Source organism: Hevea brasiliensis, chromosome 16 (assembly GCF_030052815.1).
Source record: "Hevea brasiliensis isolate MT/VB/25A 57/8 chromosome 16, ASM3005281v1, whole genome shotgun sequence".
Lineage (NCBI taxonomy): Eukaryota > Viridiplantae > Streptophyta > Magnoliopsida > Malpighiales > Euphorbiaceae > Hevea > Hevea brasiliensis.
In genome coordinates this window covers 38,069,525-38,096,389 of record NC_079508.1, presented here as the reverse complement: position 1 = coordinate 38,096,389, position 26,865 = coordinate 38,069,525, and the positions used below count along the sequence as shown (strand labels likewise).

The following is a 26,865-nucleotide window of genomic DNA, read 5'->3' as shown; positions in this document are numbered from 1 at the left end:
TAAACCTATTTTTTGATGCACTATGTCTCACAAATTATATAACATATGTTATATACCTTATACTTACAAATTAAATGGAATCTGTATAATATAAACTATACAATACTTAATATTTGATGTACTATGTGTTTCAAAAGTATATAGTATGCGTTACATATTGTATACTCACAAATTAAATAAAATCTTTGTACTATATATGCTATAAGATATAATATTTGATGTATCATACTCATTTAATATAATATATATATAATTTTAGCCTATTGGATTGAAGTGTCTATCCACTTTCAGTTGGTTGATTGGTATATTGAAATTTCACATTAATTATAGACAATATGTGCGTAGAATATAAAATTAATATGTTTTGATAAAATTATCATAATTTTATCAAAAGATATGTATTTTTTTTTTCATGTTTGTGCGTGTATTGGTATATATATATAATTTTAGCCTGCTGGATTGAAGTGTCTATCCACTTTCAGGTGGTTGGATTGGTACTTCGAGATTCCACATTAATTGCGGACAGCATATGCGTGGAATATAAAATTTAATATGATTTGATAAAATTATCATAATTTTATCAAAAGATATGTGTTTTTCTGTTTCATGTTTGTGTGTGTATTGGTAACCAACTAAAAAAACACAACACACACAATTATATATATATACTCACAAATTGATTGGAATATATACTATTTACTATATACTTTATACACATATTATTCAATATATTATAAATAATTTAATATTATATTTTTTTTATCAATTGAAAATTTTCAAGCATGTTTTTTTTTTAATTTATGAATAATTAATGGTAAAAAAAATTGATACTAAATTATTTTTATATAATAATTATCATTAATGTACAAAAAGTGTGCTTCAAAACTGCAACGTTTTGAACAAAATGCATCGATTCATTTATGCCTATATAAAAGGACTATCAAAACTGCAACATTCTGAATAAAAAGGGCACCGTTTCATGCAGGGATTAAAAATGCCTTGTAAAACACAGTGTGTCATCAAGAAAATAGTAATGCAAGAATCCATAAACCAAAGTTATGGATGCAAATTAGATACTTTGTTCAAGATGTGTAGAAAAAATAAAATTGTATAGAAAAAGTTTATTTTTATTTTTACTTTGTTGTGTTTACAACCATATATTGATTTAACATATTAGTTTTTTTCCTAATAAAAGGAAAATCAATAAGGCAATTGGAGGGGTGTAGGAGAAAGTAAGTGAAATAGAGAAAAAATATATATATATATTGCCTTGAAAAATAATGAAGGGCATTGAGGGTATTTCAACTTGTTGGAAACCTTAGATCTGGATTTTTTTTTTTATTAAATATCAAACTAATATTCATTAAAAGGTCCTAAGGGGGAGAAATTATATCCTAACCCCATAATTCCATGTAGGTTTGCAAACGTGGAATGACAAACCAATAATAAAATGTCAAATGAGTGATAATGGGTCTCACAAAATGCAGTTATGTGCACATGTTCAAAATAGTTTTTTCTTTTAAAAAAAATAAATACTTTTTTAACGTAATTATCATTCTTTAATTGGATTGTCATTCCATGTAATATACGTACATGAAATAGCGAATTTACTATAAAATTACTCCATAAGGGGGCCAAAGTTACATTATAAAAAGGCCTAAGGTTACAAGCAAGAAAAAGCCTCTGCATCAACTCCATAGGGGTGCTCGACAATGCTGAATGGGTGGTTTGGGAGGATTTCTCTGATTGTGTGCATCGAGGATGGCAGTGGTTTTGCTAAGGCAAAATTACTGTGGATGGTTTTGCTATAGGCGATTTTGAAAAGTGGACTGTAAGCTGATTTTCTAATTTTAGACTCTGATTTTGAGTTTTATAAGGGGTTGATATGGGTCTCTATTATGTTGCAACACCTTCATGTGACTCTTCATCAATGAATTTTGATAATTGTTTGCTGGTTTTATAACTCCCGCAGGTGCATGAATCGCGAACAAGTAATAAAATAGTGAATAGAGTATCGTCCCACAAGGAATTTAATTAGTAAATACCAAATTACACAGTGAATTTGATTGTCTAAGCTGTCGAATAAAATGAAGGAATAAAACTTGTCTATTTTAAATGCTAGAATAAAAAAAAAATAGGATAAATTTAAAATGGAATAGTCTATTTTAAAATAATTTCGGAATTAATATTTCACACTTTAATCTTACTATGGATGTAATCTTGTCTATTTACTGGATTGAGAATCATTTGCCTTGATGGAAATTAATCCTAAGTCCTCTCTCAAGGTATTTAAGATGTGTTTTAATTTACCTAAACCCTACTTTCATGGCGATTAAATTAATTAAAACCCTTTAAGATCTTTGACTAATTTTGGAACTCTACAAAAGTCATCAGCCTATCTCTAGGTCAGATTTTATAGGTTCAAAATCTTGATTTTCTAATATTAATCTTCACATTTCAGTCTTTCAATTAATATATGTAATCAATACTAAGTGGGTACCAACACATAGCATGCATTAAGATCACAAGAAATTAAATCAAGGTACATATCTCAAATCCAATAAATAAAACTTAATGTTTGTCCATAATAATGATTACAAGCATTACTCTCTTAATTCCAGAATATGACAATTACTCACTCATGGTGAGTTCAGCAAACATGATAACAATAAAGTAAGGGACAATAAAAATCCTCTAAAAGAAATAGAACGAAAGAACCAGAGAGGATCTGTAGCTTTGATCTTGTGGAAATTTGGCTGAAGGCTCCTTCCTTGATACTAATCTCCTGCTCTTCTAGATGGCTGTGAGAAAATGATTATACGGCTCTGGGATTTCCCTTGTCTTCTCCCGTTTCTGTTATTTGTAGCTTCTATTTATATTAAATGGCCTAGGGTTAGGTTTTCAGAGTCCCTAAGGCGTTAGGAGTCTATTTTCTCTGTAAAAAACTGCAGCTGGAGCGAAATCAGGAAGCTGGCTATCGATTGATACACAACCCGTGTATCACTACACGGCCCAGGGCCTTGTAACTAACTGGAGTTCTAAAGGTTTGCATCTCGTGATGTCACAGAAGATTACACGAGGCGCAGGAGGTTACATGGGTCTAAGTACACGGCCCGTGTACTTTTATTCTTCAGAGAATTCTTCAAATCTAGCCAGGTAGAGACTTACACGGGTTGCTATGATTTACATGGGTTTGAGTACACGGCCCGTGTACTGCATTTCTTCCTTGTCTTTCTCAGCTTTCCTTTGGCAGCAGGTTACACGGGTCTGTGTCTTTGCTTACATGACCCGTGTAAAGTGTATCAGCAACACTTCTCTTCCCTTTGTGTTTTTTCAAGATTTCTTTTGTACTCCTATATTTTTCATCCAAACACCTGAAATGATGTAGAAAACAGGGAATTTAGAGTTTGTCAATGGAAATAAAAAAAGTTAATGAAATTAATGACTATGCATGAGATTGCTTTCCTACATGCTATAAAATAGTATACGAATGTGCTTAAAAACATCTATATAATACAAGTGTATCAATAATGCAAATATTGTATTTTTTTTTTTAAAGCCTAATGCCAAGATAGAAAAACAATCTGGCCTAAAAAGAGAATTTTTATCTAGTGAATACAATGGTTTAATCATACCACTACTGGCTGGGAGCCTCTTAATCTAACCTTAAACAATGATATTCATGCAATGCGAAGTCAGACAATGCCCTTCATGGCAACAAATCTCAAGCAGTGCCCCTTTGCACCATTATATTAAAGTTAGATTGAGAGGATCATAGCAATGGATCAGTAGACTAACATGTTCTGATGCACAGAATCCTCATAAAAAGGCAAGTGCAAAGCATATTTATGTCTCAGTGGAGAGTTGTATGAGCATAATATAATTTTAGATTTTCAGAAAGAAGAAAACTGTTTAGAAAGCCATAAGAGTTTTAAAAAAGAGCTGATTTTATTGATTTCACTATGAGGATATCAAATACAATAGGCTCTCTATATAGAAGAGGAGCTAGGATAAAACACCTCTTTGTGATTCTTGAGGGGACAACACACTTATAAAACGGACAGGGAGCATCAGATGCTCGTAGTACATATAGGCTTTAATAAAGAAAACAAAGTGTTTTAGGTGTTCTGACACTCATACTTTAATAAAGAAAATAGTATCAGCTCTTTTTTTATTGAGGAACAGCTTAACAAGAGTTCTAGCTTGGACTCAGATTAAAGTTGAGATAATCTGAGTCATCAGAATCAATATCTTTGCCAAACATACTTTTGACCCATGACTGGTCCTCACATGACATATCCTAGTTCATCTCCTCATAATTTTGCATGGGGTCATCTTCTGTAGGATCTTGAGGATCTTGGAATGTAATGTTATAATTAGGGACTTGTTCTGGTTGAGCCTTTAGACCAATCCAAGTTGAATCAGTCATTCGAACGGGGGGTTAGTAATTATTAATCTCACAAAGATTTGAGGACAATTGTTTGCGAAGAACTGAATCCACTGGCTTAGACTTTATAGATGTGAAGTAAGTTTGCCATTCATAAGCTGAGTTTTGATTCCAAAGCATGCCTTCAGGATTTCTGAAGAATGGTCGATGAAGGATGAATAGGGATCTGATTTCCTTTACATATTTAAGAAACCTTTTTTTGAGATTGTTCTCAAGGATGATTTTTTCTAGATCATGGCGCCAGTCAGTTATGGATTGGAACCATTCAAGGAAATGCCACCATACATATCGCTGATTAGTCATGTCATATAGGCAATTGAATAATGTGATTGTAGGGACTTCTATACTGATTGCATAAAGAGTAACCATGCACCATAAAAACCATTTTTTTTCAAGAAGGAGATCCTCTTTAAGATTTAGACCAAAAACTATCAGGAAGGGAGCATATGGCTAGAAATAAGTGTAGTTTTAGCAAAGGACATTGGATAGGTTCTGGAAGTGAAATAGGTGGTTCCTTGCATATACAGTGAGTTGTAGCAAAGTCATGTATGTAGTGCAACCTGGTGGAAATGTATCCATTATAGGAATGAGAAATTGGGGAGTTATTGAGCTGGAGGGTCTGGATGAGTTAGCCATGAGTATTAAGGGAAAAAAGTGTGTTGAGGTGATGAGATTACAGGTTTTGGGCCTTGTGAGAAGATCACGGATCAAGTTGTGATCTCCTTTTATATGCTGAACTGTGTAGTCATATCTGTCAAACCAGCTTTTGAGTCTCAAGAGTCGTGGCTTCGAAAGAGTCTTGTCTTTTAAATCTAGCACTTTTGGAAAAGAGGAGTTGTCCATTATTATTAGAAAGTAGTGGCCAATGAGATGGAATTCAAACTTTTTTATTCCATTTTTAATGGCCAAGATTTCTTTGTAAATGGTGTGGTAGTGCTTTTCAGACTCTTTGAATTGTTTGCTTACATGTTCACAGATATGCTTTTTCCCATCAAGTTCCTCAAGGACTATGGCACCCCAATATTCATCACTAGCATCTGTCTGAAGAATCCTTTTGCTAGTATTGGGAATCTTGAGTGGAGGAGGGTCTTGAGCAACCTTTTTCAAGGCCTTAATAGCTATAGTTTGTTTTTTTCCTCAAGGCAGGGCATTTTTTTTGAACATTTTGATAGCTAACTAGTGTATTTGGATGCATAGGGAATAAAGTACCTAAGGTAATTGATAATATCAAAGAACTGTTGAATCTATTTGGCTAAGAGATTTTCATCTGGGAATTTGAGTAATTCCTTGGCTATATGTGGACCAGGCTGGTACTTTCAATCTTTAAATTTCATGCTAAGAAACTCTATATTGGACTATGCCAGATGACTTTTCTTTTCAGATAGCATAATGCCATACTATTGAACTAGAGCATGGAATCGGGCCAAGAGCTGTCTATGAGCTTGGACATTTTCTGAGAAGAGCAGAATGTCATTTGTATATATTAGGGACGAATGTAAAATGGGCTCAAAAATTCGAACCATAGCCTTTTAAAATAATAATGGTACTATTTTTAGGCCAAATGGCATCACAGTTCATTGGCATTGAGCATTGGGAATACAAAATATTGTTTTGTACCTATCTATTAGATCTATGCTCAATTACCAGAATACTACCTTCAGATCAAATTTAAAAATATGTGGGCATGGTGGAAATGGGTAAACAGTGAGCTAATTTTTGGAAGAGGAAATTTTTCATCTCTTAAAAAATGATTCAGAGGTTTATAATTAATTACTAGCCTCTTTTTTCCCTGAACTTTTTCTTTCTATTTTCCCATATAAAAGGCTTGGCGTGCTTATTCTGATCTGGTGGATTCAATGAATCCTTGTTGAAATAGCTATTAGCATTCTTCTTATGCAAGTCAGAGATCCGATGGTGTCATGCCAGGATGTGTAGTCTTAGTAAGGTTAACATCTTTATTAAGCTTGAAGGGAAGCTTAATGAAGAATTCAAGATTTTTCCATAAGGGCTTTTCAGGGTGAAAATATGCATGAAAATTGACACATGATGGCATAAGCAGATCTCTAAACTCCTGAAAATTTTCTGGAGCTTCTGAAAGAGTGAACAACTTTGGAACCATAATATAAGGCTTAAACAACTTCTTAAACTTTAAACCATTGGGAAGAATCTAAAGTTTTAGAACTTGTTGATAAGTATTAAATCCTATCAATAAATCTTTGCCATGAAGGTCTATCCTAATTACTTTAGTCTAGATTGTACAATCTGGAAAGAATTGAATGCTAATGGGCCTTTTGGTGATTAGGTCAGTTCTGAAAACTTTTCCATTGGCTACTTTGAAATATTCTAAATGAGGGATCCGATCTCCTTTTGAAAGAATGGAAGGATTCATCATGCTTCTGTGAGCTCTTGTATCCATGAAGCCAATGATAGAAATTGGCCTTTCGTATTTAGAGGGTAAAACATGAAGTTCTACAAGTGGACTAGGAGTTGTAGACTGGGCAGAGAAACAAGATTGTAATGTATTGATGCTGGTAAAATGAAGGTTATCTTTCTCACTAGAACTGCATTCTTCAGTGCTTGACTCTTCATATCCACAAGTTCTTCTAATGCAAAGACAATGTCATGGTCTACTTTACTTTGTTCTAAAAATAAGGATTCGATATCTACATCTCCAAATTTAATCGAGTGCTTTAATGAATTTGCTGGATCATCTTAGCAACCTTTTTGGGATTTTATGGGCATTCTTTAGGATAATGCCCTTTTTCCCGCAAATATAGCACCTATCTAACTTAGGTGACCTGTTTCGACTTGTCTTCTTTCTGAAGAAGCGAAAATTTCCCTTTTTCTTCTTACACTTCCCATACTTGTACTTCTTCTAGTGAAACTTCTTTTTGTTTTTGTTGATACAATTCTTTTCCTTACATTTTATTTGCAGATGGGACTTGTCACAAATTTTTCTATGCTTTTTTGAATTTGTCATAAACAGTTCCCAGTTGCACTTTTGCTCATAAAGTTTTTCCAAGGCAATCATTAAGAATTGATGAATTTCTCCAATAGTGGTTTCTGTGAAATTTCTTCCTTTTAACTGTTCATTGATTTTTAAAACTAGCTCTTTTGGGAGAGAAGAAATGTAGGTGGTTTTGAGGTTAATATCTTCTCTTCCAGAAAGTATGCGGAGAAGAAAGTTCATGCTCTGGTAGTGTCGTTCAATATCTTTTGGCTTGAGTGAGCAACATTTTCTTTCGTGAAATTCCTTTCTACTTTCTGTAAGGATATTTGTAGCATCCCTAAGGAATTCTTTCTGGATAAAGCCAATAACATCAGAGGCATTTGGTAGGGAGAAAAAGTGGGCTTGTTGAAAGTCACTTAAAGAAGCGAACCAACAGCGAAGAGTACGCTCGAGCCTTACTGAGAATTCCTGAAGCATAAGGGGCATTGTAATATCTTCTCTGGTCTATCTCTAGGTATCAATCCATGCACCAAATTGGTGTATTCTTTCTCTCCATTGAGAAGGAGGGATATCATCCAGAGTAAACCATGGCCCACCATGAGGTTGAGCAATTTCTACTTTAATAACAGGTTTTGTGGCATTAGTAGTTTCTGATGTTCTTAAAGTAGTTGTTGGATTGGAACCTTGAGCTGAACTAGACTTGTGATGACCTCACAAGGGAAAGCAGTCCGATGAGGGTGGGGAGTGGCATAAGAGAGTAAACTCTTGGTAGGCTTCTAGGATGGCAAGGCTACCTAGGATAGTTGAATGCGAGGCACAGGAATGAATCGAATCATACATTGAAATGAGGGAAACTAATCACTAGAGGCCCCTTTTGGTGGAATGGCCTGGAGAGTTAGAAGAATTTTGGGGCTAAGTGTGCTAGCTTGAGAGAAATGCTAGGATGGGTGACCTCCTGAGAAGTTCTCCATTCCACCTATGAGATAAACCATGAGGCTCAGGATGAGATGGGCCAAAGTGGACAATTACTTTAGTGGTTGGAGCAAGGGCATTATAGATAGTATCAGAGTCAAACTCCTTCTAGTGGATGTGTAGCTCGAGGATGAACTAGGCGGAAGCTGGTGGGCCTGTGATGAGCCAACCCGAGAAAGCGGTCTGATGAGGGCCGGGAGTGACATAAAAGAGTAAACTCTCAGTAGGCTTCTAGGATGGCGAGGTTACCTAGGATAGTGGAATACGAGGCATAAGAATGAATCGAATCATACATTGAAATGGGAGAAACTGATCACTAGAAGCACCTTTTAGTGGAATGGCTTGGAGAGTTGGAAGAACTCCGAGGTTAAGCGTGCTCGCTTGAGAGAAATGCTAAAATGGGTGACCTCTTGGGAAGTTCTCCATTCTACCTATGGGACAAAACCATGAGGCTCAGGATGGGTTGGGCCAAAGCGGACAATTCCTCTAATGGTTGGAGCAGGTGCGTTACAAGACCGAGTAGTTCTGGTAGGTTCCATCATGAATAACTTTTGTGATGTCTGCTAAGTTAGCTTCAGAGTCTAAATCAGAGACTTCTTAGTTTGAAGAGGGTTAGAGGAACTTGAGTAACCTTCTTGTGTTGACTGAATAGTCATTTAGGGAGGAGGATCGGGATCATCAATTGGTCATTTATCTAGCCACTTTTACTAAGAAGGATTTGAAGTTTTTTAAGAGATCATAAGTTACTAAGTCTGTTGAGGTCTTGGAATTAATGAAAGTTGGTTCAGTCTTTTGGTTGAGAAGAATACAAATGATTCTTTAAAAAGAGTCTTCAGGATTGTGTTAGAAAGATCAGCTTCCATTCTGATGACTTTAGCTTTTAGCCTTTTAAGCTCTGCCTTCTTTTGGAAAAACTCTTGACTAAAAGTTTTTTGTTGGATCATTTCTTGAAGTCTTTTATCAATCTAGTCAATCTTGGTCTAAAGATCCTGTTAAAATGTTTCTCCAAAGAGTTTACTTTCAACTCCATTTGCATGGTTTTGTTGACAACCACATCAACTTTTCTGTCAATGTTTTGTGAAATAGAGTTTTGTGCTCTGGCATTCAGGGTATGCTAGTTCAAGACTTATTCTGCATGGATAATTGGTTTGGGCTGGCCATTAGGTTCAACCATTGTGGGTTAAACAAAAGGTCATGAAGATACTTTTTGAGGGAGATCATCTTGAAGCTGTAGAGGGGAAAAGTATTCATCATATTGACTTTGTGAAGGTTTAATCATCATACATGGTTGGACAAGAGGAACTGCTGGAGGTGGTTGAGGAGCTTTCCTACCCTCCCTTTCTCTTTCCTTTCTAAGAATCTCTAAAGCCAGTTCATAGATTGGCAAAAGATTTTTTCTTTGAGTCTCTTTACTAATACCAATCCATGGCCCTAAGTCTAAGGAATAGTCCCTTCGAGATTTGTAAATTTTGCAAGGGGAAAGATTTTTCTTTCTTCATTATATTATACTCATATCCCTCATAACCAGAGGCTCTGATACCACTACTGGCCAGGAGCTTCTTAATCTAACCTTAATACAATGATACTCATGCAATGCGAGTTCAGATAATGCCCTTCATGGCAATAAACCTCAAGTGGTGCCCTTTTGTACCATTATATTAAAGTTAGATTGAAAGGACCATAACAATGGATTATTGGAAAAACATGTTCTGATGCACAGGATCCTTATAAAGAGGCAAATGCAGAGTATACTTATGTATCAGTGGAGAGTTGTACGAACATAATACAATTTGTGATTTTCAAAAAGAAGAAAACTGTTTAGAAAGCCATAAGAGTCTTAAAGAAGAGCTGATTTTATTGATTTCACTCTGAGAATATCAAATACAATAAGCTCCTTATATAGAAGAGGAGCTAAGATAAAACACCTCTTTGTAATTCTCGAGGGGAATCACTTTATAATACAACACACTTATAAAACAGATAAGGAGAATCAAATGCTCTCAGTACATACAGGCTTTAATAAAGAAAATAAAGTGCTTTAAGTGTCATGATACTCATACTTTAATAAAATAAATAGTATCAGCTCTTTTTTATTGAGAAACAGCTCAACAGGAGTTCTAGTTTGGACCCAGATTAAAATCGAAATAATTTGAGTTATTAAAGTCAATATCTTTGCCAAACATGACCCATGGCTAGTCTTCAGGTGGCTTATCATAACACTTAAACCCTCGAACTCAAATGCGGATCAAGTTATCCTATAGTATCATCCTTTGAATAAACAAAAAATATTTTAATTATTTCTAATAATTTTAGGGACGAGTAATAAAATCTTGATAAAATCTAAAACTTATTGTAATTTACCCTAATTTATCACTAAAACATAGTACTTGATAAATGTGGGTCCGCTCGTTAGAGAGGCTTGATAGGGCATGGGAAAAAGTGGCCCTAAGTTCTGAAAAGTTCTGAAATCGCCAGTGACATGGACGATTTCGTGACGTTTTTGTCTTCAATAGTAACGAAAGCTGCTTCCTCCTCTAAGGGCGATTTCAGAAGTAGTTTCCTCTCCCCTATTTTCTTTGTCTAGCTTCTCCTACCCTCTGTTCTCTCACTTTCAGTCTTTGGGCTATTTCCGCTGCCAGCGAGCTAGTGTTCCCAGCTGCGTCTGTCGTCCTCCCAAGATCTTCGAGTTTCCGTAAGTTCTGCTCACAAAATCTTGTAATTTTTAGTTTTCCGATTGATCGTAGCTACTTTTAAGCTTAAGTTCTTTAGTTTATGGTGTGAATCTGTTTGTGCAGTGTTGAGCTTATGGTTGCTATTTTACTGTAGTATTTTCTTATGGCCATTTAGAAAAATGTACCAAAGATAGGTTTTGAAATGAAAAAAAAAAAAAAGTCTTACCTTGATAAAATCTTGTTGCTATGTTAATAATACGGTGCATTCTATATTTATTTAATTTAAATCAAAGTAAAATTACTTTGTTATGAAAAATAAGATATTTTAATAAATTTTTATAATTTATCTCTTTAAATTTTTGTAAAATAATTTTTTTGTCCGTTAAATAGTCCATTATAAAAAATTTTATTAACTTAATAAAAAAATAAAATTTATTTAATATTTTAAGTTATTGTATTTTTTTCCGGTAACATCTTAAATTTTAATTAAAATAGTAGATGTTAAATATAAAATGCTAAACAAGTATATTTTATTTAATTTTATTTATAATATTTTTTAACATTATTAAAAAATATTATATATGTGCTTTTACATAAAGAAATTTTATTTTTTTTTGCTAGTTAATAAATTTTTGATAATTGACTATTTTACAGAGAAAAAACATCATTTTACAAAAATTTAATGAAATAAATTATAAAATTTCATTAAATCACCTTATTTTCTATATCAAAGTAATATCTGTTTTTTTTTTAAACTAAGTAACCATAGAATACATTTAATAATAATGACTCAAACTCAAAGTTTATCTTTAATGCTTATTTGATAAATCAGCTAAGCTAGAATTACTTTGCAAGTATTTTTTTATTGATAATTTTTAAGTTTAAATTTAAGATCTATGTTTTGTTATTTATATTACACATAAAGATGAAGCTCAGGCTATTGAGTCATCTCAAAGGTTGTGAGGTTTTGAGTTTGAGTGGCCAATTTTATATAAAAAAAGCTCATTTAAAATTATTTATTAAAAGAAAATTAAAATTGTATTTTTTTTAGTTTTATAATGTATATTTACAATATGATCTTTAAAGTTTTTATGCATTTTTTCATATAAATTTTTCAAAATATAGATATTGCTGATTATATTAAGATTTTTAAATAAATATTTTTTAAGCATAATTGCAAATAATTTATGTAGAACTAATTTATATAAATATTCATATAAATAAATATATTAATTTTCAAAATATAATATATATGAACAGGATCGTAAACAACTGTTTAAGAAATGAGCCAAGCTTGAGTGTAAATATAAAGCTGGTTTCAGCTAAGCTTATTTGTAGCTTTCCTAGTCTGTATCTAAAATAATTAATAGAATATAACTCAAAATATAATGCATATCTTACCAGATGAAATACGACCAACACAAAAAATTGGTATAACCAGAATTGTTATTTAAGTTTCTGATCATGATAACATTTTCAATATAAAGATCATAGGCTACTCTTGAAAGTTGAAATTGAATCATTGCTAATTTGTATAAACCGTATTAACTTCTCTTTTCACCTTAAAGAGATAAATATATAATTTGTAATTTGTAAGGAAAATGCCTTATGCTCAATTAAATAGATTGTAGTTGTATCACATAATAAATTTTATTCTTATCATTTCAACTATAGTTTAGTAAAAAAAAAGTGATTAAATGTATTTAAACGTTGGTAAATTTGTGAATTTGTGTATTTTAGGTCTATTGTCAACATGACAAGGCTGAAAAATATCATCATTCACTGGGGAGGAAAGTTGGTAAGGGGAACATGTGGCATTGATTATGATGGTGGCATGACAAAACTTATAAGGGTTAGAGAAAGAGTTAATCACAATCAATTGATAGAGAAAATATCAACTGCAATGAAGATAGGATTGAATCAAAAAGTGTCTAAGGTCATATACAGATATCCTGTTACAACACAAGGTTTTCCGAATTTTGTACAGCTTGACATTGAAGATGATGATGGAGTTGAGTTTATGTTTGAAATATTTGATAAGATTCCCGGATTTCTTTGTATTCAACTGTATGTTGATGTCGACTCTACTCCAATTGACACAGAGCAACAAGTTAACTGCTCTCAATCTCATTTTCAAGAAAATGTGCCACATGCATCTCATTCACAAGAGAATGTGCCACATACATCACAATCACAAGATAATGTGCCACATACATCACAATCACAAGATAATGTGCCACATACATCTCAATCACAAGAGAATGTGCCTGTTACTTCTCAACTGCATCCCAGAGATTACTGTTACATATCAGTCTACACACTTACTAAAACAGAAGAATAGGGAGAGAGAGAGAGAGAGAGAGATAGAAATAGATGAGAAAAGAATAGAAGTAGATGAGAAAAGAGAAGAGAGTAGATGAGAAGAGAGAGAATATTTCAGAGATGAGAGATATCTTTGATTAGTAATGATATTGGATAGTCTCCTCTTTACAATTAAGTTCCTATTTATACTTCTTTGGATCCTATAACTGCTTTATACAATTACAATTGATTGGAGAGTAATTACAATAGACTAGTACAATAGAATCTTCCTATCTAACTACTGGACTAACCTCCTAACTGCTCTACTCCTTACTCATAACAATTACATGCATCCAGGGCCATATGATACTAGTGTGTTCAAACTTCAGCCTGTCCACCGATCAGAGGCAGTGTGGCATGATACGGTAATGTTATTGGAACAAAGCATAAAACAAGAATATTGGATGAACTATCAATTTTTGAATTTTGCAGCATATGATATTATTATAATGCCTTGACTACATATTATATTATTATAATGCCTTGACTAAGGTGCAGATGTTATTATAATGCCTTAATTCAGGGTTTTTGTGTTCATGTAGCTTGAGAAACAAGTCCTGCATTGTCGTCATGCTAGCACAGTTGTTCACCCTCGAGACATTGATGAACGGATTGTGCCGTACTTGCAACAAGCAGGATTTTATGGTTTGGCATGCGTGGGCTTTATTCAATTGGATTGGCACTTAATTACATCACTTGTGGAGAGATAGAGACCAGAGACACATACTTTTCATCTTCCAGAAGGTGAATGCACTATCACACTTCAGGATGTGTGCATCTTGACTGGATTACCCGTAGATGGACACTCTGTTACAGGTAGTGTCATGCATGATTGGCAACAGGTGTGTATGAGATTGTTCGGGGTTGCTCCTCCTGAGGATGCTATTTATGGATCTCGGCTGCTACTTAGTTGGCTTGGGGAGACTTTTGAGGAGTTACCAGTAGGTGCTGATGATTTTGCTATACAATGCTATGCTCGAGCCTACATGATGCGTCTCATTGGAGGGGTAATATTCCCTGACAAGTCCTCTTCCCGTGTTCATTTGATGTTTCTACCTTTGCTAGAGGACTTTCAGAGAGCTGGTGAATACAGTTGGGGTGCTCCTTGTTTGGCATGGTTGTACAGGGAGCTTTGTCGTGGCACAAATCCTGCAGCAAAGCAAATTAGTGGTCCCCTCTTCCTAGTTCAACTGTGGGCACTGGAGAGACTCCCTCATCTTGCATCAACCTCAAGGGATAATGTGCCTCAGGATCCACACTTGCCCCTGGGTCCTCTTGGATGTCAGTAAGTATATATGCTTAGCAATCATATAACGAATAAACTAAAACCTTATGGTCACAAATAACAATCCTAACTCCTTGGTTTCTTTATCATTTGTGTTAGGTGGAGAAATGCAAAGATTGTTAATGAAGTATCCACACAGGTGCTTAAGCAATATCGGTATGCATTAGATCGACAAGGTCCTGATCAGGTACATCTTTAAGCTACACTTTTACTTCAATACTTCACATATCCTCTCTCATTGGAGAAATGTTAATATAGTTGTTGCACATTCGATGCAGATGACATGGGAGCCATACACTCCTGAGGTTGTTGCAAAGTTGCCATCGTATTGTACAATTGCTCGTGCAATATGGGGTGCTGTGGTGCCATTGATATGTTTTCACATTGTTGAATAGCACCAGCCAGACTGAGTGATGCGCCAGTTCGGACTACAACAGGCTATTCCAGTACTGCTGCATCAGGATGATGCATTGCATGCTATTGATCTGCCAGGCAACCAAGAGGTTAACTGGGCAACCCAGCATGCCTCTTACATCAGTTTGTGGGACGATCGTCATAATCGGGTAATACGTGGCATGCTAGGAAAAGACAGAATGAATTACCATTCTGAGTATATGGAATGGTATCGTAATGTAACTAGAAGATGGATTAGTCCAATGGGTGCAGCAATTGGAATGGTGGTATGAATCCTAATTAGCCACCCAAATAAATTTAATCCATCCATCCGTTAATGATTACACTGCATGTATAATCTTCGCTTTGTTCAAATATAGGTTGATGGGATTGAACATATATATCTCAGTAGCGGTATAAATGCTATACCAGATAATATGGCAGATATCCACCAAACGGCATTGACTATATTACATGCATCGGATGAAGAACGGCGTACTATAAGAGTGCCTTCAACCGAGAGAGCACCAGAAGCAGTGCAGATAACCGGGCTTGAACAAGAGGAGGTACCATCAAGTCGGAGGCAGCGACGTACCATGGCTGACAGACACCACCCTGTGGAGATTGATCTATCTCAGCCATGTATGCCAGTGGCACGACCATCAATGTTGCGGATGGCAGTGTCAGCTGTTCCGATATCACATGCAGCTAGGAGACGTAAACGTGGGCATGCAGCTGCAACAACAGCTCAGATGGATGACCTCAAATCACATGTTGTTGACACAACTGATGCACATATTTTGGATGATGCACCAACAGTTGGGGTATAGAAGGCACATCATAAGTTAAAAACTGTAGTCTACTAATTCCAACAGAATACACTTACCAGAAGGTTAACTCTGGAACTCAACTTTTTATATTTTGTATGATAACTAGGTTGTATCTATGTTCCTATTTACATATCTAGTCATGCATGATTATTGTTGCAGTTTGTTATGCATGTTACTCAATTGCTGATAACTATATCTGTATTCAGTTCAGTATGTTGAATGTATTTGAGCTAAAAACTTTTCAAAACAGATCACCTTAATGAAATGACTAAGACATAATATATTCAAAATTATGCATATGGTTACAAAAGTAACAGAAAAGAAAAATCAGCTATAAAATGTCCATTAAATCTAAAATAATTTTTGGTGAATTGCACATAGTTTATTTCCTTATTGCTGGTTTTTGCTAAGAAAATGCATGCTTTGGGTTCCTAAATGCCCTCTGTTCTTCTCTCATAAGGTACAAAAAGAAAAAACCCCTGATCTGAAAGTCTGTAGACTGTAGAGGGTATTATATCTGTATAAAAATTTTTAACAATGCAGCAAAAAAAAAAAATTAATAATAAAATAAAAAAATAACAAGATTATATATTATTTATATATCCAGCTATTAAGCCACTGAAATATTAAACCCTCAATTCATTGCTTCAAATTTGGATGGGGGAATTCAAAATGTGAGATTTAAATTTGATATTGCAAAGGCATGTTTAATCCATTATAGTCACGAATTTTTAGATAAAGTCCATAAATGTGGAAAAAAAAACCTTGTTTTAATATAGATTTGAAATGTTATGTAATTACGTGTCATTTGAAATCCACCTCTAATGATTTCTCATTTGCATTCATAAATCAAATATTTATTCATATGTCAACTTTCATTCAATCAATTTACACTAATATCAATCCAAATACCTTTATTTCTAATCAATGCATCCAAACGTAGCATTGAATGATTATTATTTATTAGTTAGTGAATTTTACAATGGCAATCTTCTGCAAGTGAACTCATAAACAACCTGTAGGAAGCTTTTGGAAGCTTCATCTTTTGGCAACTTCAAAAGTTGAGCAACTCTGGAAAATCCTAAATTTTGCCTATGATGCAAAGTTTCATCAACCAAGTCAAGATTCATCTCCTCTTTAACGAGCTTAGGCTTTGATAATGCCCACTGCATTGCCCATATTGCCAATGGTCGCATGTAGCAAAGCGATCTATACTGGTCATCAGTATTCCACCCTTCTGGAATCTGAAATGAATAACTATAACCAGAAACAAGTAATGGGTAAGTTTTAAAGGAAGCATCAAGAAAGATAAAAGTTACAGTATACGTTTTCAAAGAATCAATGGGCCTTATTCAGGTTCCAACTTAGCAGAATATATGTATGTCTACATTTTTGCATATAAAGAAGCTGCTCTGTTGATTCCACTATATATTACATTTTTGCAGCTTTTCTAGTTGTCATTTGTTTCCTATTATATTACTTTCATTTCAACTGTAGCATGCCAAGCATTTGTTCTTTATTGTTATAATTCTTGACCAAAGAAAAACATAGATAAAATTAGCAACTGAATGTTAGGCATACAGATTTAAATTAGCAAATTATAGTTAATAGAAAAGAAGAAATCTCACCCGAGACCTTCTTGGGACCATGCTGCTTCATAGATACCAACTGCAGTCTGAAATGCCATGTCCACCATTCCCTCTTGAATCATAGAAGCAGCAACAGCATATGTAACTCCAGGCCATATTTCTCTGGATTGCAATGCTGACATATCAACTCTTCCATCTGGTAGCATTCCATTGACTGCACCTCGCATTCCATCTTTCACCTTTAAGACATTGAACTTGTGAATCTTTTCGAGGGAACTCTTTGCTTTTTCCTCATCAACAATTGGAGAAAGACAACATGCTCTAGCATACCTTTAACACAACCAAACATTCCATTTTCATATGTCAAGAAGTCTTATATAGAATAGTACTGTAAAACAAGATCAAAACTCACTTTCAGGTTATACATAATTAACCACACAAAAGGAAATAGGTATCGCGTCGCAGTGAAGGAAGAGTGATTGAAACAGTAAAATAGCATAAACCATGGTGCATACATGGCATAGGTACTGATGCATCTAAATTGGTTTCCCTTTATATTCTTAGTACTCTGAATCTTGACATACAAATTATAAAATAGGCAACGAGAGTATTTCGTGCTCACCAGTGCCCAGCCAACTGATCAGCGTGAATAGAACTATTACTACTGCTGTCATAGTTGAAATAGGAACCATTCCATAGTTTGACATACACAGCTTTTGCCTTCTGATACTTAGCCCAGAAGTAATTGGCTGATGCGTTGTCACCAACTTCACGTGCCAGGGCTGATGCAGCCTGGAGTGCCGCCACCCAAAGCCCACCACAATATGCACTCACACCAGAAACAGACCATGCGTCATAGGTTTGATCAGGGAATCCCTCATTCTCAATCATCCCATCCCCATCCTTATCAAACTGATCCATATAAGCTATTGCAACATATACCGAAGGCCAAACAGCTTTAGCAAAACTTTTGTCACCGGTAGCGACTACATCCCTGTATATCTGGAGAACAAATTTAGAATTCAAGTCCTTCCATCTAGCTGTGTCAAAAAGGTTATAAGCATTTAGTTCAAACCAAGGATCATTAAGACCGGTATCATGTGGAACGGCACCAAGAACTTTTCTTGGAACTAGCTTTCCGTCATTCATAACTTTCTTTCTAGTAGGATCGTGCATCATTACTGCAGCAGCAAAGTCTCTTTGGATGCTAAGTTCAAGTTTTGGGAATAGCATGAGAAGTGCAAAAGATGAGTAGAAATGAACATCATAGGTATTCCACATGAGGTATTCAGAACCTTCAAGGTAGAGGAATTGTCCGATATTTTCTTCTCCACTCTGGAGCAAATTTGTTCCAAAACCAGAATTTGAGTTTACTGGAGTCTGTATTTGCTCATAAATAGATACCATCCTTTCTAGGATCTCAACAGATGTGTCATTTTTTTGAGCATTACCACTTGCATTTCCTAAATCTGCACTTGACCTATCAAGAGAAAATTTTCTTTCCCAAATGGCTGCCAAACTTTGGACTGCAGGTGATCCATCTGTGGAAAGCAAAAAGGTCACCTTTGATAATGAGAATCAACTAGGTACCTGAAATTTTCTATTAAGCTCCATAAATCATAATCTGTTAATACCTGTCCAAACAGTTCCTCCAGAGTTGAGATAATAGAGTTCATTGAAGAGAGTGATTGGGTACCTAGAAAATCAGATGAAGAAAAAAAAAATCAATTACTTGGAAGAATTAATATCAGATACTTTTAGCAGAAGATTCACCTTGTCTTACCATTCAGGAAGTCTTTTGTCTTCAAGAATTGGTCTTTGCCATGCCTCTATCTGAGATTCCCAATTAGTATGCTCTAGTTTCAAAAGCAACAAAAAGAAAAAATTTTAAAAATATTTTAAATTTTTAACACATATAATTTTAAATAGATATTCCATATTTAAATTTGAATTAGGTTCCTTTTGTAATTTGAATTAGGCTCTATTTATTTCATGAAAAATAACTTATATATAGAAAATGTTTTTCAAGAAATTTGTTTTCTAAGAAAATATTTTTAGGAAAATGTTCTTCATGAAAATATTTTTCATCGTTTGATTACAATATTAAACTAGTGGTATGTGTTCATAAGTGAAAGTTTAGAAAGTAAGTTCTTCTTAGCTTAGTTTTTCTTTCGACCAGTAAAATATTTTTTATTAATCCATTTTTCTAAGAGCTCTAAAAGCTAGAAAATGCGAAAATTATTTTTCAAACGGAGCTTAAATCTATTCTACATGGGATAATATTCTATTTCCTTTTTATTTGATGCCATTCCACAAACCCAAGGCCTAAAAGTTACCAAGAATAGCATCATGTGCAATATCAGCAGCTGCATCCCCAAGAGTGCCATAGAATTTTGTATAACGCCTGCTATCAAAATGTCTTATCAGTAGAAAGAATAAAACTTGTTGGACTTAATTATAACTCAAGTTCTAGAGGACAAGAGCAGTCCACCTGTAATAGCTTCTTTCACTGAATCTTACTTCTGGGCAGTCCCATGCCAACGAAAATGTTACAGTGCGAATGCATTCAGGAGGAATTGTTAAAGAGGCTGCTACTGCTGCTCCAATTGATGATCCTGGTTCTGAAGGTGAAGTTTTCACGTGGCCTAGGTTGTCAAACGTCCCGTTCTACAAGAATTAGAGGTCAAGAGATTAATATCTTTTCAAAACCCCTCTATTATGGTCAATGTGTGCAATCGATTATTTAGGTTTCGAACTGAACCAAATAAATGAAAAATTGAACTCATAAATAATAATAATAATAATAATAATAATAATCGAACTGAACCAAAAAATTTTGGTTAGGTACAGTTTGATTTATCGGTTTGGATTTTTTAATTTTTTAATTTTTATTCTTTGGGCCTATTATAAATTTCATAAATTACACATTACAAAAAGGTTATAAATTGAAAATTTGGTCAGTTCGTTTTTTTTTTAGATAACCGAACGGAAAAAAAATAATTTTTTTTAAAAAATACTAATCGAATTGAACTAAATTAACCAAAAACACGGAATTAAAACTATTGGACTTGGTTTTTTTATTATAATCGATTTTTACTGAATCCTAGTTATGGTCAAGATTCGACACAATACTTTTGTTTGTAAAGGAAGAAATGCAGTTCATGCCAGGAAGATAAAACCTACCCTTTTAATTTCATCCCACATATCTTTTGCAGTGAAACCCGGGGAATTGCCAGATATAAGGAAGCAGGGACATTCTGATACATGTACATCAGGTGTCTCCTGCGCTGCAACGGCATAAGTCAATGGAGGCTGCCTATCTGCTGACCTGAAGGAATTACATTTTCCATTAGATAGACTAGAGTTGGCCATTATATCAAACCCATGCGGTAGACATCAATTAGCTTAACTCAATATTAGGGTTGTCTTCAGGACTGTGAGATAGTGAACCGAAAAAAGCGCATGCAATAAACATCTTAACCGATCAAACTGGAAGCATGGACTATGTTCACAAATCAAGGCAAAGGACTTACTTGTGGTATAAAGTGACTACGTGCACTCCATCTTCTTTCCTGGAAGAAGCTAATATTTGTATCAATGAAAAAATATTATTGAATCAAATGAATTTGAAATTGGAGTAGAATATACATGTAAATGGCTTCCTTACACTATCTTTGAGTTGAAGTGATGACCAGAAAATCCAGAGTCCCCACCAACAGAATTCTGGGCAGTAAGAAAGATAAGATTTTACTGTTTTAGAACAGGGATGGGATATTTCTGCAAAGTTTTATAAAATGGTTTCAACACTGTCTTGTCTAAAGTTTTCTAAAACTGGACTAGATGTCAAACTGATTTTTCCCTGTTCGTGGTTAACCGGTTCAACTTTGAATTCATGGCAATGTTCAGAAAATGCCATGATTAAGTTTAGAAACTGAGAAAATAGCCAGGGAAACATCAGAAACATCAGCTAGTGGTCACAATTTGAGTGAGTGTGCTCATCTTCATTTGCAGAAATAATCAGCAAATGATGTGATACAAGTATACTTAAGATCACGCTTCTAAATTATGAGTGCAAGATTCTCAACTTACAGCCCAAGTAAACAGCAAGGTGACATCTGCTGAAGTCCTTCCATGATTAGATAGCTGAAGCAAGAATGCACTCATCAATCAAGCTGAAAGGAACTAATAATGACAAGATGAGAAAGGTGATATTTCATAAAAGCGATTTCCTACCGTAAATGTAAACACTGATACAGGGAAGCTGCTTTCTTTGTAGTTGTGGGGAATGAAAGGTGAGATTTGACGACAAACAATTTTAAGTTCTGGGTCTGGCTCACCTGGTTTACAAAAAATCGACACGAAACATATATATATATATATATATATTTCTTGTTGTGACTTTTGAATAATATTTCTGATTAAGAATTTATGTCTACAGTGTTGCAGAAGCGAATACCTTCATAGGTTGTCCAGGCCCTTGGAAACAAAGCATGGTATGTACACTTCTCACCTTCCAGATTCCAATCCCATGATTCAATGCCTGAGCTCCTGCTTTCTCTGCATATTTACAATTCATGAGGAAATATAAATTTCTTTAGGATTCACAAATGAGATCATGAACTAATATAGCAATAATAATAATAAAAATAAAGAATGTGGTGGCTTACTTGGGTATCTCTGGCCTGCTTGAACATAATACAGTTGAAAACTTCTTACCATTTGGGCGAGATACAAAGACCTAGAAGAAGTAACAGCACCCAGATATTTTAGTAGTTCAGAAAATGATACTAGAGAGAAGAATATGAACTTTCAGAGAGTATCTTACTAATGAAGCCTTTTGATCTTCCATAGCTTGTATTAAATTTCATACAGAAGTTTGCAGTGTTTCATTACCAAAGGGTATGGATGAATGTGCATTCATGCAAATATTGCTCATATCTTCACACGCTTGTGTGCACGCACATAGACATATGCACTTAGAAATGGATAGCCATTTAAAGAATTTCAGGATTAATTGCTGCATTCTTCTATTTTGTATTTTGATTCAGGTGATTATTATTATTATTATTGTATTTCACTACTAATGTCTACTAGTATGATTAGTCCTTTTTCAGAAATTCGATTAAGCACAGTGATTATGAACTGTTACTCATAATTACTTCATGCAGGCCTTTCTATTTGCAGTGTCTGAAAGCCTTATTTTGTTTTATTTTATCTATTTTTGGACAGTGAAATGGATCATATGTTCTATTTTGTTCATACAATATGAAACTAATCAGGCAAAAATCAAACATGTAATGAAAAGAAAACTTACAGAAAACTGATTTGCAAAAACAGGGCTTTCTCCACATATCAATGGGAATAGTTTAAAGGATTGAAACTGGCCTTTGTAGCTTCTTCCAATGCTTCCTGCACTAAAATTCATGCTCTCAAATGTAAGCAAGCAAGTTGAAAAATACAAGGCACCAAAAAACAAGACCAAAAAGAAGTTGAATAGAGCATATCAAAGAACAAAAGCATGATTTCCCAAAACGTAATACATAGCATAGCTTCATACATCTTTTGATTTAATGCATCTTATGGCTCTTAAATTTTGCACAAAAAGTCACTTGGCACCCTTTCCGACATCTGAACTTTATAAAAATGTAACTATTAAACTCTTAAACTTATGTGTAATTATTGAACTCTTGAACTTTATAAAAGTGTAATAAAAGGTCAAAGTGCGTGCAAATCAAATCTGCTCGTTCACCAGTGACGAGGTTGAATAGTTATAAAATTCAGGTGTCAAATGAGATGCAAAGCATGCCAAATGACTTTTCGTGCAAAATTAGGAACCAAAAGATGCATTCACCCTTTTCTAGATTTGAAGCAACTTGCAATGGACTAATTTCGTCTTCAATATAAATGTGAAGGATGAAGCTTTTGTCCGATACTTCAATTATTTATACAAGTTGAGTTCCATGGTTACATCAGGAGACTTAATTGGCAGTTTGAGTCTAATGTAAGCAATCGATCAATTTCTTTCATTTTATTATAGTTCTAATGTCATTATCTCACAACTTACAAGCAAGTGAAAAATTCTTACAAAAAAGGGAAGAAACTGAGGAGCAGCAATATGCACAGCAGCACAGTTTTCATCAGTAAAACTGGAACACTTACCCAATGCCACCTAAAGGAATGCCATGATCACCAGTAATCACACGCTTTTTTGAAAAATCAAATATTGGCAGCTAGAAAAAAAAAGAAGCAAAATCTGGTTATTTCATCTGCATCTGATGTATATATTCTGAAATAAAATTACCATTTGATCAAGATATATGTATTACCCTTCCTCTTGCTGCTTGTTCCTTGGCGTAACGCCATAGTCGCACGCCCATTGGAAGCTTCAGAAGAAGCAAGGATTGAATAAGTTAGGATAATTATCAATCACAATCTATATTATTGGATGAACTGTGAAGGAATTCTGGTTTCTATCAGCAAATGTGTTAGGCACCAGAAAGAAACTTTCTTTAGCAGGTGAAAACACCCCTCTGCTAAGCAACAAAATTATAATAAAATATATTGAAAAACAACTAAATTTAATTATTATGTCTGTCTTTGATCTCTAAATTTAAATACAAAACATTGCTTACCCCCTCACCACCCATAATTAATGAATTCCAATGTTAAATTCATATTAGATGAGCTCTAGTTCAAAAGATTCCTAAGCCAACTGTAGGAATATAAGCACAACAAATGCCACCAAATGGTTTGAGGCCATGTTGCTTTTTTAATAGAAAATAATAATAAAAAAAAAACATGTGAACCTTATCCTCATCTCTGATAAAAAAAAAAAAAATTGCTCATCTACCCACAAATCAAACATTTTAATATAGAGTTCTGCAACTATGGTATTATGTTCAATGGTTAATTTAAGACTTAATTATAAAAATAATCTCAACTTTTTAAGTAATTTAATTCAAATATTTAAATTTTAACATAATTAATTAAATTGATTAAATTTTTGAAAGTTATTAAACTTTTATTCAATTTTGGTTAATCAAACTTTGAACTCTATTTTTTAATTTGTCTATTGATATTCTAGAAAATTCATCTTTATTATAATCATTAACTTTTCCATAATTTTATTTTGATAATATTGAGTATTAAATAGTGAAATTAAATTTGACCAAATGATTAAGAATTTTAGTCCACTATGAATATCAAAATGAAATTTGAAAGTATTGGAAAAGTCAATGGGAAAAATTACAATAATCTTTTATAATTTTCAAAAATTTGGATAAAATTTTTATCCATTTTGAAAATTTGTCTATGTTAAAATTTAAACGTTTGAATTAAATTGCTAAAACAAGAAAAATTTAGATTATTTTTATGATTAATCATGAATTTGGATAAATTATTCAAGGGTAACTTTAGTGGCAATAATAGAGGATGACATAAAAATGGAAGCATACCATATGCATTATCTCTCGAAAACTTATACTGAACGCCTGAGGTACATTTCCATTGCTATTCAATCCTCTTTGCCAACTCAATGAAGGAAGCTTCCCTGGATCAACCTAATTAAAGGAAACAACTGATTAAAAAACAGCTAAAGTTTCAAGTCAAAGATCCAATTTCTCGTATTGTGTGCTTTTCTGATTTGATTCTCAAAGGGAAAAAAAATCATACCTTTTGTACTGAGGAATCAAGAAAGGAATGGTTTTCCTTTTCACCATTTTCTTTGATGGTATTCTCCATTATGCCTGAGAAAATATCAGTACGTCAAGAAAACAAAGGAAAATAAGAAACAGAACATCAAGAAAAGAAAATCATTTCAAGATTTTTCAATCTTCCCAGAATATGATCAATGGTTTTCTCATTTATTATTCAAGAATTACCAATGAAAAACACAGAAATCACCATCAAACTACAGCATAAGAGCCTATAAAAAATCAAACCTCAAGCACACATGTTTAAAAACAGAGCAGGAAAAAAATACAGCAAAATTGACAGTATTCACTAAAAACAACAGAAACCCATATCATATCTTGTGTCTAATATCTCTTTTGAAACAGTGAAGTAATCGCTGACCAATAAAAGTTCTCTTACACACAGGATAGAGTTGCCAAAACTATAGTTGAAATAAAGAAGGGCAGATAGAGAAGCAGAGCATCTGTACTACGAGAAAGGAGAGAGACAGAGAAGACAAGCCTGAAAATACAGAGCACTGCTTTGGAGGAGGGAGAGAGGGAGTCTCTGTTAGAAGCAAAAGAGAGTGGAGGAAAAGTTCATTGGCTGCATTGAAAAGTTCCAATTTTCATGTACATATTTTTCCTTCTTGTTGAATTAGTGGTTATACAGTTTGGTAAGCAAAGTGGAAATCTAACCAAAATGTCATATTAAGAGATTAATCATCCATTAATAACCACAAAACCAGTACCATTCAATCAAACATCAACAACCCATCAATAGAAAAGCACAGATTTTGACATTAGATGAACAAGATTGAGTATTTTTTTTCATCTATGAAGTGTGGTTAATGCAGAGCAAACCACAAAGAAAAAACAGAGTACCTTGAAAAAGAAAATTTTCCTGATTTGGGTGTGTGTGTGTGCGTGACAGAGAGAGAGAGAGAGAGAGAGCGCAGTTGAGAATGAATGACCATAACAAAGGTCATGGGACAGTGCCTTGAAAGTTTCCTTGTCCATCTGCTTTTCTCCCCAATATTTTATGGGGGTGGTTGGTGGGATATTTGAAAAACCGCCCTTCTTTCTTATTATTATTGTTTTTTTCTTTTTAATTAATTAAAAATACACGCACACTCAACCACCTTTTTTTCGTCATGAAAATAGACATGACATTATTGATATAATTATTATTAAATTTTCATAATTTTATAAAATTAATTATTTAATTTTTTTAAATTTAATTAAAACATTCCTATATTTTATATTGGATTTCTGTTAAAAAAATTAGTTAATTTACTTTAATTTTAATTTAAATAATTAAATAATATAAATAACTAAAATTATATAGACTAAATAATATAAATATTTAAGACAAAAATTACTTTATTAATATTTTCTTTTTCTCAAGAATTTAATTTGATAAAATACATGAGGCTAATATATACACACGTGTTAAATGTACCAAAGAAATGGGAATGATAGTGATGGTTCCAAAATTATCTTTGTTATTTTTATTTTAATTTTGAAATAATTAAATATAGGTTCTCATAAATAAATTAAAAAAATTTATAATTTTCGTATAACCAAAAATTAATTTCATTGTCACATAAGATTAAGGACTTAATTTATTTAGCATATCTTCTTTTATTTTTATTTTTAACCTGAATTTATGGGTTGGACCAATAATAAAATTTAA

General features: G+C 33.7%; 2 protein-coding genes across 8 annotated transcripts; one reads left to right on the top strand and one right to left on the bottom strand.

Moving 5' to 3' along the window:
* The first annotated feature begins 10,760 nt into the window (after positions 1-10,760).
* On the top strand, positions 10,761-22,434 carry LOC110650688 (serine/threonine-protein phosphatase 7 long form homolog). 7 transcript variants are annotated; one of them, XR_009144704.1, is made up of 6 exons: positions 10,769-11,061; positions 13,945-14,687; positions 14,787-14,874; positions 14,966-15,367; positions 15,461-15,972; positions 21,938-22,434. XR_009144704.1 is itself a non-coding variant. In XM_058137582.1 (6 exons), the coding sequence occupies exons 5-6, from the start codon at positions 15,101-15,103 to the stop codon at positions 15,908-15,910; spliced, it is 717 nt and encodes a 238-aa protein (XP_057993565.1). In that variant the 5' UTR covers positions 10,769-11,061; positions 13,700-13,767; positions 13,945-14,687; positions 14,787-14,874; positions 14,966-15,100; the 3' UTR covers positions 15,911-16,068. The 7 variants fall into 7 exon arrangements, 5 of the variants coding, with proteins under 5 accessions (XP_021661475.2, XP_057993565.1, XP_021661472.2 ...); XM_058137582.1 differs by lacking the exon at positions 21,938-22,434 and adding an exon at positions 13,700-13,767 and having other exon boundaries at positions 15,461-16,068; XM_021805780.2 differs by lacking the exon at positions 21,938-22,434 and adding an exon at positions 12,782-12,839 and having other exon boundaries at positions 15,461-16,068.
* Positions 16,810-25,327, bottom strand: LOC110650687 (uncharacterized). The gene is made up of 19 exons (XM_058137580.1): positions 25,171-25,327; positions 24,954-25,058; positions 23,826-23,882; positions 23,659-23,729; positions 22,814-22,913; positions 22,167-22,237; positions 21,956-22,056; positions 21,733-21,836; positions 21,589-21,642; positions 21,167-21,222; positions 21,033-21,071; positions 20,683-20,827; positions 19,991-20,166; positions 19,836-19,903; positions 19,283-19,355; positions 19,134-19,195; positions 18,122-19,040; positions 17,539-17,829; positions 16,810-17,167 (listed from the first exon to the last, which is right to left on the bottom strand). Exons 1-19 carry the CDS (start codon positions 25,237-25,239, stop codon positions 16,888-16,890), a joined length of 2,841 nt encoding a protein of 946 aa, XP_057993563.1. The 5' UTR covers positions 25,240-25,327; the 3' UTR covers positions 16,810-16,887.
* Between the last annotated feature and the right edge of the window lie 1,538 nt (positions 25,328-26,865).